Source organism: Cucurbita pepo, chromosome 1, assembly GCF_057944985.1.
Source record: "Cucurbita pepo subsp. pepo isolate OVF chromosome 1, ASM5794498v1, whole genome shotgun sequence".
Lineage (NCBI taxonomy): Eukaryota > Viridiplantae > Streptophyta > Magnoliopsida > Cucurbitales > Cucurbitaceae > Cucurbita > Cucurbita pepo.
The window spans coordinates 5576102-5589529 of record NC_141798.1 but is presented as its reverse complement, the minus strand read 5'-3'; the positions used below and the strand labels follow the sequence as shown (position 1 = coordinate 5589529).

At 36.5% G+C, this 13428-nt stretch overlaps 3 protein-coding genes across 3 annotated transcripts; 1 reads left to right on the top strand and 2 right to left on the bottom strand.

Annotated features, from left to right (window-relative positions):
• The first annotated feature begins 2461 nt into the window (after nucleotides 1-2461).
• On the top strand, nucleotides 2462-5619 carry LOC111806765 (cucumisin-like). The gene is made up of 10 exons (XM_087126005.1): nucleotides 2462-2578; nucleotides 2661-2749; nucleotides 2843-2937; nucleotides 3025-3271; nucleotides 3346-3859; nucleotides 3964-4067; nucleotides 4137-4352; nucleotides 4445-4556; nucleotides 4635-4842; nucleotides 4936-5619. Exons 1-10 carry the CDS (start codon nucleotides 2489-2491, stop codon nucleotides 5466-5468), a joined length of 2208 nt encoding a protein of 735 aa, XP_086982131.1. The 5' UTR covers nucleotides 2462-2488; the 3' UTR covers nucleotides 5469-5619.
• Nucleotides 5620-5769: 150 nt separating this feature from the next.
• On the bottom strand, nucleotides 5770-7632 carry LOC111806648 (subtilisin-like serine protease-like protein). The gene is made up of 4 exons (XM_087126007.1): nucleotides 7276-7632; nucleotides 7089-7166; nucleotides 6607-6956; nucleotides 5770-6535 (listed from the first exon to the last, which is right to left on the bottom strand). The coding sequence occupies exons 3-4, from the start codon at nucleotides 6809-6811 to the stop codon at nucleotides 6009-6011; spliced, it is 732 nt and encodes a 243-aa protein (XP_086982133.1). The 5' UTR covers nucleotides 6812-6956; nucleotides 7089-7166; nucleotides 7276-7632; the 3' UTR covers nucleotides 5770-6008.
• Nucleotides 7633-9002: 1370 nt separating this feature from the next.
• LOC111790444 (cucumisin) lies at nucleotides 9003-12354 on the bottom strand. Its single transcript, XM_087126010.1, has 9 exons — nucleotides 12141-12354; nucleotides 11946-12040; nucleotides 11630-11873; nucleotides 10923-11433; nucleotides 10571-10668; nucleotides 10262-10480; nucleotides 10065-10176; nucleotides 9765-9975; nucleotides 9003-9695 (listed from the first exon to the last, which is right to left on the bottom strand). Exons 1-9 carry the CDS (start codon nucleotides 12341-12343, stop codon nucleotides 9160-9162), a joined length of 2229 nt encoding a protein of 742 aa, XP_086982136.1. The 5' UTR covers nucleotides 12344-12354; the 3' UTR covers nucleotides 9003-9159.
• Between the last annotated feature and the right edge of the window lie 1074 nt (nucleotides 12355-13428).

The window sequence follows — 13428 nt, the reverse complement described above, 5'->3', positions numbered from 1 at the left end:
AATTATATTATAAAATAAAAAATAAATTGATATTCTAAAAAAACTTAGGTATTTTAAATTATGACATGTATTTCTGAACTTATCATCTTTAATTAATTAAATAGTATTGTGTGGATGAGAAAAGAAATTAAAAGGATACATAAAAATTATGAAATAAAAAATAAAATGAATTATGAAACCCTTCTCACATTGTAATTTAATTAAAAAGCAAATAGTATATTAAAATTAAAAATTGTGACACGTACAATTAATCAAGTGAATGAACTCTAATCAATAATGGAAATTTTGTCCCGTTAGAGAAATGTAATTTTAATACATAGCATCCTCATTTTAAATAATTTTAAAATTTATCTTAAAACAATATAATTTAAAAATAAGTAGTGGGATTAATTCCGTGTAGCTTTCGATGACATATAGTGAAGTGCCGTGTGTTTCTTAAACAATTGGTTTCTCTGTAAAAATGTTTTTTAAATTTTAAATATTAAATTGATTTGTTTTATCAAACAATCCTTTATCTTTTGAAATTTGGAAACAAAAAAACAAGAACATCTTTTTTTATTATAAAACTTCTACAAATGAAAAAAAAAAAGAGCAATTTAAAATTCTGGAAATAATCTTGTAATAAGAAAAAAGAATTGAAAACATTAGAAATTTTTCATAGATAAATTTAATTTAAAGAGAGCATAAATTGTATACATAAAAAAAGTTTGTTTTATTTTATTAAAGGCTACCCATGATGTCATTTAATTTTTATAGCATTTTGGTTAAAAGGTGGAGACTAAAATGTAATTATAAAATCTAGAACTAATTTAACTTTATAATGCATTAATTTTTTTTTGTTAAATGTATAAATTTAATCCTTCATTTGAACACATCTGTCTATTTTGCTGTCTTAAAAAAAAAAAATTTAACATTTTTTTTTTGGCAGAAAATAATGCTTTCACAATTACGAATAAATTATTTAAGGTTGAATTAATACAAAGGAATTAAAAAGAAAAAAAAAAGTGTTTATTATTAGTATAGGAATGAAAATCATATGTTTATACCACATCACATCCTCCATTTTCTCACTTCAATTATAATTTATAATGTTATACTTTTACATTTTTTCATATTTTTACTCTCTTTTCAATATGCCCTTTTAATCTCCTTGTTCCATTCTTTAATCCTTAAAAATTAAACAAAAGAGTTGAATTGCACGAAAATTGGAGAAGAGAAAATAGACATTTCACATTAAACTTGTCTTGACTATGAATATTTTGGTGTAGGGTAAGGTCAGTTCTCCCAATGCCCATAATGATCGTCGAGAGTTGCTCTTCTCCGGATGATTTTTCAATGTTGGGAGATGTGGATATTAGGATAAACATAATTTATTATACCAATAGTTTTAGCCATTGAATTATAGGCGAGGGGAATAAATGCAAATTGACGAAAAAGGATGAAAAATAAAATAAAATGAAAGCGTTAAGCCGTAAATTGATGTCGAAGTGAGATAAAAAATGGAAAAGGGAGATGATTAAGTGTAGATAAATGATTTTTATCTATAATATTAACTATTCAAATGATAAAAGAGTATTTCTTATTATGGGGAAGTTTGAAGCATTATTAAAACAAAGCATAAATTTATGTATATTTTCTATTAATTGAAGAATAAAAACAATTAGAATGAAGGAAAATAAAAATTGAGAGAGATTAAAACTAAAAGTTGAATATGTAATGAAACAACCTTATTTCTAAAATAAAAAATAAAAAATAAAAATGGTTTATCTTTTCAAACATCCTAATTATTTTATTTATAAGTACAATTTTTTTTTTTCTCAAAATTTAACTATTACAAACCAAACCTTTGACCTTATAAATAATAATTGATACTTCTGTTGATTACAAATAATAATTGATACTTCTATTCAACTATGGTTTCAATTAGTCGAGTAAGATATTAATTTTTAAGAGCTTAAGCTCAATGCTACCGTATCCTACCATTTTGGATAAATTTTTAACACTTTAAATTTTAAAAATCAATTTAAAAATACTCTAAACAATTGGATTTGAATTAGATTTAAATAAAAATTATTAATAGTTTGAACTCTGAAGTAAAATTAATTTTTATTAAGATGTATTTGATAATCATTTGTCTTTTTAATTTTAAAAAAATTAAATTTAGAAACAAGATTACACCCACTTATTAGTTGTTGTATCTGGAATTGGAGAGGGTTATTTTGAAAATTCAAACAAAAATTTTAAAGTTAAAATAATAGTTCCGGAAAATTTAGATTTTATTTTTGAAACCTACTAAAAGGATAAGAAAAAAATTAAAAAAAATGTGAGAAAAAAAAAACCAGTTGAAAAAAAAAAAAATCATCCTACAATATTTATTGTTAAAAAAAAAAAAATAATAATAAAAACTTTGTAGATGATCCCACGGTAGGTGGTCTCTATAAAAGGGCGTTCATGGTGTGGTTCTGAGAACAACATCACAAACAGCATCATGTGTTGTTTAGCTTTGAGGGTCGTGTTTCTCAACCTCGTTTGCACTTTGCTCATCTCTGCCTCTGCTTCCAATGGCGATGGTAGAAAGGTATTAGAACCAGTTTTGTTTTTCTTTTTTGTTTGTTGAAATACAAAACTGACATTTTGTTTCTTCTTCTAAATCCTGGTAGATTTACATCGTGTACATGGGGAGCAAGCCAAAGGACTCATCTCAACCTCATTTGCACCATCGGGCAATGTTGGAAGAAGTGGTTGGAAGGTGGATATTTATATTTTATTATGCATGCTGAATGCACAAAGCATTGTTATTAATTATATGTTTACCTTTTTTTGTTTGTGTTTTTGGGATCAGTGCTTTCTCTGCAGAATCTATAGTGTACAGTTACAAAAGAAGTTTCAACGGATTCGCAGTGAAACTCACAGAAGAAGAAGCTCAAAGGATGGCTGGTACGTAGTACCAATATAATGAACACCCTTTTCATTATTATTATTTATTATTATTTGTTTGAAACTGATTGGGACATGTGATTTCAGATAAGGAAGGTGTGGTGTCTGTGTTTCCAAGTAAAAATTACAAACTGCAAACCACAAGATCATGGGATTTCATAAATTTTCCGCGAGATGTTCCTCGATTACCTCTACAGGAAAGCAACATCATCGTCGGAGTTCTTGACACCGGAATTTGGCCGGACAGTTTAAGCTTCGACGACCAAGGTCTTGGTCCTCCACCGCCCAAATGGAAGGGTATTTGTGAAGCCTCCGCCAACTTCCGTTGCAACAGGTAAACTTTATATAAATATGCATATAAAAAAACAAATAATGCTGTTTGATTGAAAAAGAGTTGGAATGATTTAGAAAAATCATCGGAGCTCGAGCATACCGAGCAGAGGGCCCTCCGCCCCCTACTCAGGCTTGGGGACCCATCGATACAAGCGGGCATGGGACGCACGTTGCATCGACGGTGGCTGGTAGTCTGGTCGATAATGCAAGCTTATACGGGTTTGGGGTGGGGTTGGCGAGAGGAGGGGTTCCCTCTGCCCGCATTGCTGTGTACAAAGTATGCTGGGAAAGAGGGTGCAGTGACGCTAATATTCTTGCGGCATTCGACGATGCAATAGCCGACGGTGTTGATATTTTATCCATTTCAATTGGCGGCGGTCGAGTGAGGCCTTTCTTTGAGAATGGCATTGCCATTGGAGCTTTCCAGGCCATGAGAAATGGAATACTGGTTTCCAACTCCGCCGGCAATAGCGGTCCCAATTGGTCTACCACTGGAAGTTTGGCCCCATGGATGCTCTCTGTCGCTGCTAACACCATTGACAGGAACTTCGCAGCACATGTACAACTGGGAAATGGAAATGTGTACCAGGTCCTCTCACCTTCATTTCTTAATTACATTTAAATTTCGTTTTTACTCTGTTTTTTTCACTTTTCCATCAAGTTTATTATTATTATTTATATGGAAATGTGCAGGGAGTTGCAATCAACTTATTTGATCTTGGGGGAAAGCAATATCCGTTAGTTTATGCTGGAGATGTGCCCAATATCGCTGGAGGATTCAATAGCAGCATCTCCAGGTAATCCCGAACTCACTATTTTCAGTTAGGTGAAGAAACAGATTTTGAGAGAGTGACTGTATGAAACAGATTATGTGGTGTGAACTCGGTGGATCGGAATTTGGTTAGGGGAAAAATTGTTTTGTGTGATTCTTCGGCTGTAAGTTTCCCTTCTCTAAATGGCGCAGTGGGCGTGGTGATGGAAAGCACCGCATCCTGGCATTTGATTGGAACCTTTCCCTTGCCTGCTTCCCACTTCAACCCACCAAGCGCCAACCCGATTAGGCTCTATATCACTTCAAACCCGTACGTAATTTCAAGTTTCGCCAAACTATTGCTATTTGTATTTCTAATTTTAGTGTATTAAGTTCTAATGATTGATCTGTTGAGTTCCGTAGAGCTCCCACTGCCACCATTTTCAGGAGTGTGAATGTGAACGACACGAATGCTCCTGTTGCAGCTGACTTCTCCTCTAGGGGACCCAATGCCATATCCCCCAACATTCTCAAGGTCACTTAATTTGTGTTTCTATCGTCTTTTCTTCAACACTTCCTTAATTAACATCATCTTATGTACTACTGTATGCAGCCGGATTTGAGTGCTCCTGGAGTTAATATTCTAGCTGCATGGCCTCAAAATGTGCCCATCTCTCATGGACATCCATTGTCGTCGCCTTATAATTTTTTGTCAGGCACATCCATGTCTTGTCCTCACGCTACTGCAATTGCTGTATATGTAAAAACTTTCAGTCCCTGGTGGTCACCAGCTGCCATAAAGTCAGCTCTAATGACAACCGGTAATGCTAATACCTAAACTCTAAACAAAAAATGGAAGATTGCAACCAAATATTGGTGTTTAAGCTTTGATAAATTCAATTCATTTTGTACAGCTTCTCCCATGGATGCCAAAGTCAATACACAAGCAGAGTTTTCATATGGTTCAGGCCAAATCAACCCACTCAAGGCAGTAAATCCAGGGTTGGTCTACAATGCAAGTGAAAGCGACTACGTGGAATACTTGTGTGGGATACCGGGCATCACCCGCGCCCAGCTCCGACTGATCACTGGTGAAGATATTATTTGTACTGATATCAACACTGGACGTGACGTGGATCTAAACTATCCTTCTTTTGCTCTGTTCATGGGGCGTGGTCAATCCCTCCGTGTATTCTTCCCAAGAACACTCACAAACGTTGAAGCTACAGTGTCCACATACAGAGCTACGGTTTATTCTCCTCCAGGACTCAACGTCCAATTCAAAGTGGATCCTCCTGCTTTGACATTCCATGGCATTGGAGATACCAAATCATTCACGCTGGGTGTCCAAGGATGGCTGTCCGCAACCGATCCCACAACAGTTTCTGCATCTTTGGTGTGGAGCAATGGTGTTCGTGAAGTTAGGAGCCCTATAGTACTGTTTTAATTCACCCAATAATAATAATAATAATAATAATAATTGTAATAATCTTAAACCTTAGTGTGGGCTCCTGTTTGTTTTAAGTTTGAATAAAGAAAATGAAAAGTGTGGGGAGGTGGGACACTGTTCTTTGCTTCCTATCACTTTCATTTTGGCTTGTCTCTCATCCTCCTCTAAATTGGGCTTCCCTCTAAATAAAATGCATTATTAAATAGTGAAAGGCAAATGTCTCATATATATATGGATGAGGACGTGAATTGAGGAGGAGTCATAGAATCTAGTCGTATTAGCTAGTTCTTCTGCGTTTGAGTTGTAGACTCTTATGTTATGATAGAATAATAGCAATTAATTCTACAACTTTGTTAGGAGACATGATGTTTCGAATTTTATGCACATTTAAATCCAAGTAAAATGTTTTGGATGATTTCTCACACATAGTAGTAGTCTTGGTAGTTGAGTGAAGGAAGAGAACATCATTTATTCATATTTGGGATAGAACACACCATATTACCTTACTTCATAGGCCCTCACCACCTTAACTAGACCTCAACGGGAAGTGGAGATTGTAATAGGGCTTCGGACGGAATGAACACCATCACTCCACACCAAAGAAGCAGAGACTAACCTACGACTCACTGTTCCACCAACTGTCAAATTGAAGGATTTCCTTTCCCCAATGCGATTAAATGATAGAACAGAGGGATTGACTGTGATGCGAAGGCCTTTTGGGGCAGAAATGGCAGCTCTATATGTGGATCCACTGGATGCCACATTTGTGAGAGTTCTAGTGAAGTACTGATTGAGGGCTTTCGAACCGGCCGCTACCGAAAGTGCAAAAGAAGGAAGGTTTAGATCCCATACTCTTCCAATGTTGCCAGAAGTGCAAGCAGTATTATCGGCAGTGATACGTCGAACCATGGCCGTGTCGTAACCTTGACCACACAAGAATTTCACATACTCATTTTCATCTGCATCGTACACCAACCCTGGATTTACAGCCTTCAGTGGGTTGACATGGCCTGCGCCATACGCAAACTCCGCCTGTGAGTGGAGGCTAGCATTCATGGGCGAAGCTGTAGAAAGAGAGAGGAGTGAGTGAAAAGCACACAAAATTTAGAAAAACAGAGCAGTTAGTAATAATTACCGGTTGTCATGAGTGCTGATTTTATAGCAGCGGGAGACAAGGTTGGATTTAATGTTTTAACATACACTGCGACTCCCGTGATATGTGAGCAAGACATGGAGGTCCCTGAGATTATATTGTAAAGCGAACTCCTGGAGTCTTTAACTTCAGCTATTGGCATCTTGTCGGCTGACGAGGGCAGCAGGCAGGGGATTGGAACTTGCATTATCCCTTGTACCAGATTGCATTATGACGCCATTTATGGCACCCAACGAAGAGAATAGAGAAGGAGGAACTATAGCTTCACAAACAAGTACCTTCCCCCTCACCTTCTCCGCTTCTCCGGATTCACTGAATTTTTCCGACAGTATCTGTTTCAACAAAGTTCATAACAAATCAAACAAATTTATACAACTCACATTTAACTTAGATTAGTTTAATTTTAGATTTTAACCTAATGTTGTAACTAAAATAAAATAGTTATTAAATGAGACATTAATTACCTAGAGATAGAGCGTTTGAAACCTCGATTGGGGACGTCACCACCATAAACTAAGGGATATTGATAAACCATAAACTCCCTGCACTTTCATCAAAACATTACAATTTTATATGTTATATATATAATAACATATATAAAACCAGTCATAGCATATCAGGGGACAAAAAAAATAATAATAATAATGTTACCTGGAAGAATCTTCCATCGCCAAGCCTTACTCGAGTGACAAATTTTCTGTCCATGGTGGTTGCAGCGACCGAAAGAAGCCATGGAGACAAGCTTGTGGTGGTGGAGTCCTTGGGACCTTCATTTCCGGCGGAATTGGAGGTCAATATTCCTTTCTTGATTGCATGGAAAGATCCAATAGCAATGGGATCGCTGAAATAAGGGCGCGGTTTACTGGAGCCAATATATATCTTGGGAATGGGAGGTGGATGCTACCACACTGCAGAACAAGGCAAGGAAGAGGAGATTAAGGAGCAGAGGAGAACTCATATCACTGCCTTTTCTTATCATTGGGATATGATTTCAGAAAGGAACGCTCATATCTGCATTATATAGCAACAACTTGGTACATACTTCCCAACTTTTTCTTAATTTTGAAGTAAAATTTAATAAATTGTTAGATTAAAAGTAAACCCTCTTCCACTGTGGAGAGTCGAGAGTCGTGTTCACCTAACATGCACAACAACCAAACCCTCTTCCACCATGATCATGGATGTAAGTAAAAAATAAACCACATACTTTTGTCTTGAGCTTAAAAAAAAGTGTCATTGAAAATTGAACTTTTTCTATTAACATTTTATATTACAAAATGGCGAAGAAAATGATATTTTGTGAAGTTACTTTTTTCAATAATTTGAACAAATATATAATTTTTTTTTATAAAGGTAATGGACTCTTGTATTATCTACTCTAAACATAAAAGTAGAGAAAATAAAAATGTGGGTGCGTCTCCATGGGTTTGAAGACGGGATGGCTGACTTGGAAATGTCGCAGAAAATAGCATCTGCTCAGTTTTCAACCCTAACTGCAAGTGTGGATGCGCGTCCAAGCAAATTGACTTGTGTCAAGCGGCTGGCACACTACTCTATCTGAAGGCACGTGAGCCCACACATAGCACGGGCGAGATAGGTGCGTGGCGGTGGGATTTTGCTTTTTGTTTGACTATTTTTTGTCCAGATTTTAATACACAACTCATTGTAACTGGATAGTTCAAACCTAAAAATTTCAAAGTTTTCATGGCACCTAATAAGTGGACAAACAATTTCAAAAAACAGCACACATAGCTAACCACTGGAGCATACTAACATGCGAGCATTAACTACTACTTTAGATAGTTAATTTAAATAAGAAAACTATATATCTAAATCTTTGTATAACTATTCAACTCAGTGCATAAGAGTTGTATTAGGAGGACGTGTGTGCTACATTTGATTTTGTGCGATTACTCATTTGTTTACATGCAAATTGTACTGATAGCTTTGTGTTCTATTTTTTTTTTTATACCATTCGTTTGTGTGTGAGAATTGTACTAATAGCTCATATATGTGATGAAAATTGTTCTACTACTAAAAATGTTTTTGGGTCTTTAAATTTCTAATATGCTTTTGTTCTATATATTTATGCATATCTAACCTTGATAAGTTCGAAAAGTCAAATTGTTACATTGACTACCAAAGTCTAATTTGGATTCGATTTGTTACGGTGGTTACTAGATTATACTAAACTTTCATTTGTATTGTATGATGTGGTTACGATATATTTGACTCGTCTGTGTAAAAAATGTAAAGAGGATGTTGGGGCATTAATTTTTAGATATGATTAACTAAGGTGGTCAATCTACTGGAGGTGTCGTGACCTAGGTCATCGTCTAGCCAACCTAACTGTAACATGGGAGGCTCTACAATTAATATGTAGAATACAACACACCGTTGACTTATTTCATAGGCCTTCACCATCTTAACAGAATAGTGAAGGAGGAGGAGGAGGAGGAGGAGAGAATACTACTTCCCTCACAACTTTCATTATTTCTTTATTATTCACCTTTTTATTTCACACCCACAAACTAATTAAGCTATACTTTTAGTGAGAGCAACCACAGTGATCGGGCTTCTCACGGAGTGAACACCATCACTCCACTCCAAAGAAGCAGAGGATATGGACTGACTCACTGTTCCTCCAACTGTGAGCCTGAACGATTTCCTATCTCCAATTCCATTGAATGATAGAGCAGTAGGATTCACTGTGATGGAAAGCCCTTGTGGGGCAGAAATCTTGGCTCTATATGTGGATCCTCCCCGCGCAACGTTTGTGAGAGTTCTTGTGAAGTACTGATTCACGGTTCGCGTACCGCTTATCGAAACAGCAAAAGAAGGATAGTTTAGATCCCATACTCTTCCGATGTTGCCAGAAGTGCAAGCGCTATTATCGCCGGTGATGCGTCGAACCATGGAGGTGCTGTAACCTTGACCGCACAAGAAGCTCACGTAGTCGCTTTCATTCGCATCGTACACCAACCCAGGATTTATAGCCTTTAGTGGGTTGACATGCCCTGCGCCATACGCGAACTCCGCCTGTGAATGTTGCCTAGCACTCATGGGCGAAGCTGTAGAAACAGAGGAGTGAGTGAAAAGCACACAAAATTTACAAAAACAGAGCAGTTACTAATAATTACCAGTTGTCATGAGTGCTGATTTTATAGCAGCAGGAGACAAGGTTGGATTGAATGTTTTGACGTAGACTGCAACTCCAGTGAGATGTGGACAGGACATTGAGGTCCCTGAGATTATGTTGTAAAGCGAACTCCTAGAATCTTTAACTCCAGCTATTGGCGCAACTGGAGGCCATGCTGCTAGAATTTCAACCCCTGGACCACTCAAATCTGGCTGCATTTGTGCATATTCATGAAACTAATGAATAATTGAACCTTTATTTTATTTTTTTTTTTTATAATTTGGATTGAATAAAATTTAACCTTGAGAATGTCGTTGGTTAGAGCATTGGGTCCACGAGATGAGAAGGAAACTACAAGAGGAGCGGATGAATCTTGTCCAGCGACACTCTTGAAGATGGTTGCAGTGGGAATGCTGTGGATCAAAATATTAAAGTATTGAATGATGGTTCCATGACGGAATTGGAAGGGTAATTTTAATTGAAAAAAGTGAAACATACATTGTTGAGCGAATGTAACGATAAACGGCAATGCCATCATTTGGATGGAGGACGGCGGCAGGTGCGGGATAGGATCTTGCATTATCCCTCGTATAGGCTTGCATTAGGATGCCGGCTATGGCACCGAAGGAAGAGAATATAGAAGAAGGAATTACAGAATCACAAAGAAGGATCTTCCCTGCCGCCAAACTCGGATTCACTGAATTTTTTTCACAGTATCTACAATAAAGTAGAACAGGTTTTACATAAGTTTACTTTTTCAAAAATTAAAATAAAATACTTATTAAACTCACACATTAATTAAATTACCTAGAGGTGGAGCCATTGAAACCTAGGTTGGGTATATCACCAGCATAAACTAAGGGATATTGTAAATTCATATCAAATGTGTTGATGGAAATTCCTTGCACTTTCATCAAAATATTATATCATAATCATACTATATACATGCATCAGATTAAAGTTGGAAACTTTAATATCTTATCCAATTAAACTAGGTATTAAAAAAAAAAAAAAAAAAAAAAAAAAAAAAAAAAAAAATCGAAGCTTGCTATTAATTATATCTAAAAAGAAATTTTGGGTAATGGAAAAAATAACTCTTTGGGATAATTTCAAAATCAAAGCTGAAATTTTTGAGAGAGAAGAAAAATAATGTTACCTCATAGATATTTCCATTGCCAAGCTGTACTCGGGTGACAAATTTTCTATCCATGCCGCTTGCAGCGACAGAAAGAAGCCATGGAGACAAGCTTGTGGTGGTGAAGTCCTTGGGACCTTCATTTCCAGCCGAATTGGAGGTTAATATTCCATTTTTGATTGCATGGAAAGATCCAATAGCTATGGGATCGTTGAAATAAGGCCGGGGTTCACTCGACCCAACCGAAAGAGATACGATATCGACCCCATCAGCAATTGCATCGTCGAATGCTGCAAGAATGTCGGCGTCCGAGCACCCGTCTTTCCAACATACTTTGTAGGCAGCAATCCGCGCAGAGGGAACCCCTCCTCTTGCGGTGCCAATGCCGAGACCATACAGACTTGCCTGGCTCACGAGACCGCCAGCCACCGTGGATGCAGTGTGCGTGCCATGGCCGTCGGTATCTCTTGGACTACCAACATCGCCGGGGAGAATGGGTCTGCCGATGCGATAGGCTCGACCTCCGATAAGTTTTCTAACAAAGTTCCAAGGATTTGCATGTTTAATTAGTAATTAGCAAGGGAGAAAGGAAAGGAGGGTAGGTTTTAAGAAGTAATGCCAAAGTAAGTTAGTTAATTTGAATCCTAGAAGCTGTGGTTTGTTAATTTGGAGTTCTCTGATGATCATTTCTTAAATTAGTGGAGGCGGGACTTTGATTCAAAATGGTTTACCTATTGCAACGGAAATTGGAGACTTGGCAACTGCCCCTCCACTTGGATGGTGGAGAACCAAAACCGTCATCGTTGAAACTGGGAGACTCGGGCCAGATTCCGCTGTCCAAAACTCCAACAACTATGTTGCTTTCCAGTTGTGGTACGCGACCAACATTTTGTGGAAACCCCAAAAAATCCCATGATCTTGTGGTGTGGAGATGGTTGTTTTGATTGAGGAACACGGAGACCACACCCTCCTTACCTGAAAAACATTTCAAATTTTATACTCAATTTAAAAAATAACTCATTAAATAAAAATAAAAGATATACTTACTGGCAATCTCTTGAGCTTCTTCTTCAGTGAGTCTCACCACGAATCCGTTGAAACTTCTAGTGTAGGTGTATAACACAGATTGTGGATCAAAAGTGCTGAAACAACATACAAAAAAAAATTTCAAATAATTGTTCAAATAATTTGTTCAAATAATTTGTTCAAATAATTGTTGATGAAGAGTGTGTATATATAAACCTGCCAACCACTTGCTCCAACATTGCTCGGTGATGTAAATGAGCGGAAGAAGGGTCCTCTAGCTTGCTCCCCATGTACACAATATATATCTTCCTATCATCGCCGTGGGAATGGGAGGTGGATGCCAGCACACTGCGAAAGAGGGCAAGGAAGAGGAGATTAAAGAGCAGAGAAGAACACATAGTAATGCCTTTTCTTGTCATCACCTAGATTATCTTAGGATATGTGATTTGAGAAAGGAAGAATAATATGTGCATTTTATAGGAACAACTTACCACATACTTCCAAACTTCCATCGTAACTCACATTCCATTATAAGCTTAAAACACTAAAATTAAAAGAAAAGTATTCATTTTTTTAAAACTCCCCTCGTTTTTTCAAAAATTGCAATTTTACTATCCATTTTTTTCTTAAATATTTTAATTTTTTTTTTTTTATATAAAATTTATTAGATTGTTGGTTCTAAAAAATAGTTATAAAATAATTAATTCAGTTTTAACCCTTTTATTTAAGAATATTTTTTTCCTTCTAAATGTAAATCCGAAACCCTAAACGAAAAGGAGGTAATGGAAGCCGATAAAGAATTGATGTAAAGTACGTATTCTCACTATTTGCGCCTGCTTTTGTATGGCAATCCATTGTTTTGTAGTTGATTGTTGTGTGTGTTGTTTAAGACAATTCATTGTTGTTTACTTATTTTTCACTACGTTTCCTAATATTTATCTAAAAATATTTGATTTCTATTTTATTTTGATTGTTGTTTAATTAATACAATTTGCTGCTATGTGGCCACCATTACTAAACTAAACTTGAAGGGGTTACCACTATCACTACAAATCGACCATGTGCAACAACAAAATACGCCTCTGCAAATATTGAGACTCCCAAATGCATATTCTACACACAACTCAAACCCGACCAGCCATTCTTGCCATGGCAACGGCAGAAACAAAGCATTCGGTCACAGCTACGATCGAACCGATCATACAAAGAGGAAATGAAATCAAGGAACGAATTGTTAGGAATCACGACTCTCCACAATTGTATGATATTGTCTACTTTGAGCATAAGCTCTCATGGCTTTGCTTTGGCTTTCCCAAAAAGAACTCATTACAATGGAGATAGTATTCCTCGTTTATAAACCCATGATTTTCCACTAAATTAACCAATGTGGGACTCACTCCCAATAATCCTCAACACGAATGAGATTGAAAGTCGAGGAAGGAGATCGAGTGTAACAGTTAAAGCCTACCACCAGTAGATATTGTCCGCTGTAGTCTGTTACGTA

Coding starts and splice junctions, on each gene's coding strand:
- LOC111790444 (XM_087126010.1), bottom strand. CDS start 12,343: ATGACAAGAAAAGGCATTACTATGTGTTCTTCTCTGCTCTTTAATCTC. Junction 10,669..10,922: donor TTGGCAATGGAAATATCTAT/GAGGTAACATTA, acceptor TTGATGAAAGTG/CAAGGAATTTCCATCAACAC. Junction 9,696..9,764: donor ATCAGCACTCATGACAACTG/GTAATTATTAGT, acceptor CTGTTTCTACAG/CTTCGCCCATGAGTGCTAGG.
- LOC111806765 (XM_087126005.1), top strand. CDS start 2,489: ATGTGTTGTTTAGCTTTGAGGGTCGTGTTTCTCAACCTCGTTTGCACT. Junction 2,938..3,024: donor AGAAGCTCAAAGGATGGCTG/GTACGTAGTACC, acceptor ATGTGATTTCAG/ATAAGGAAGGTGTGGTGTCT. Junction 4,557..4,634: donor TATCCCCCAACATTCTCAAG/GTCACTTAATTT, acceptor TACTGTATGCAG/CCGGATTTGAGTGCTCCTGG.
- LOC111806648 (XM_087126007.1), bottom strand. CDS start 6,811: ATGCAAGTTCCAATCCCCTGCCTGCTGCCCTCGTCAGCCGACAAGATG. Junction 6,536..6,606: donor ATCAGCACTCATGACAACCG/GTAATTATTACT, acceptor CTCTTTCTACAG/CTTCGCCCATGAATGCTAGC.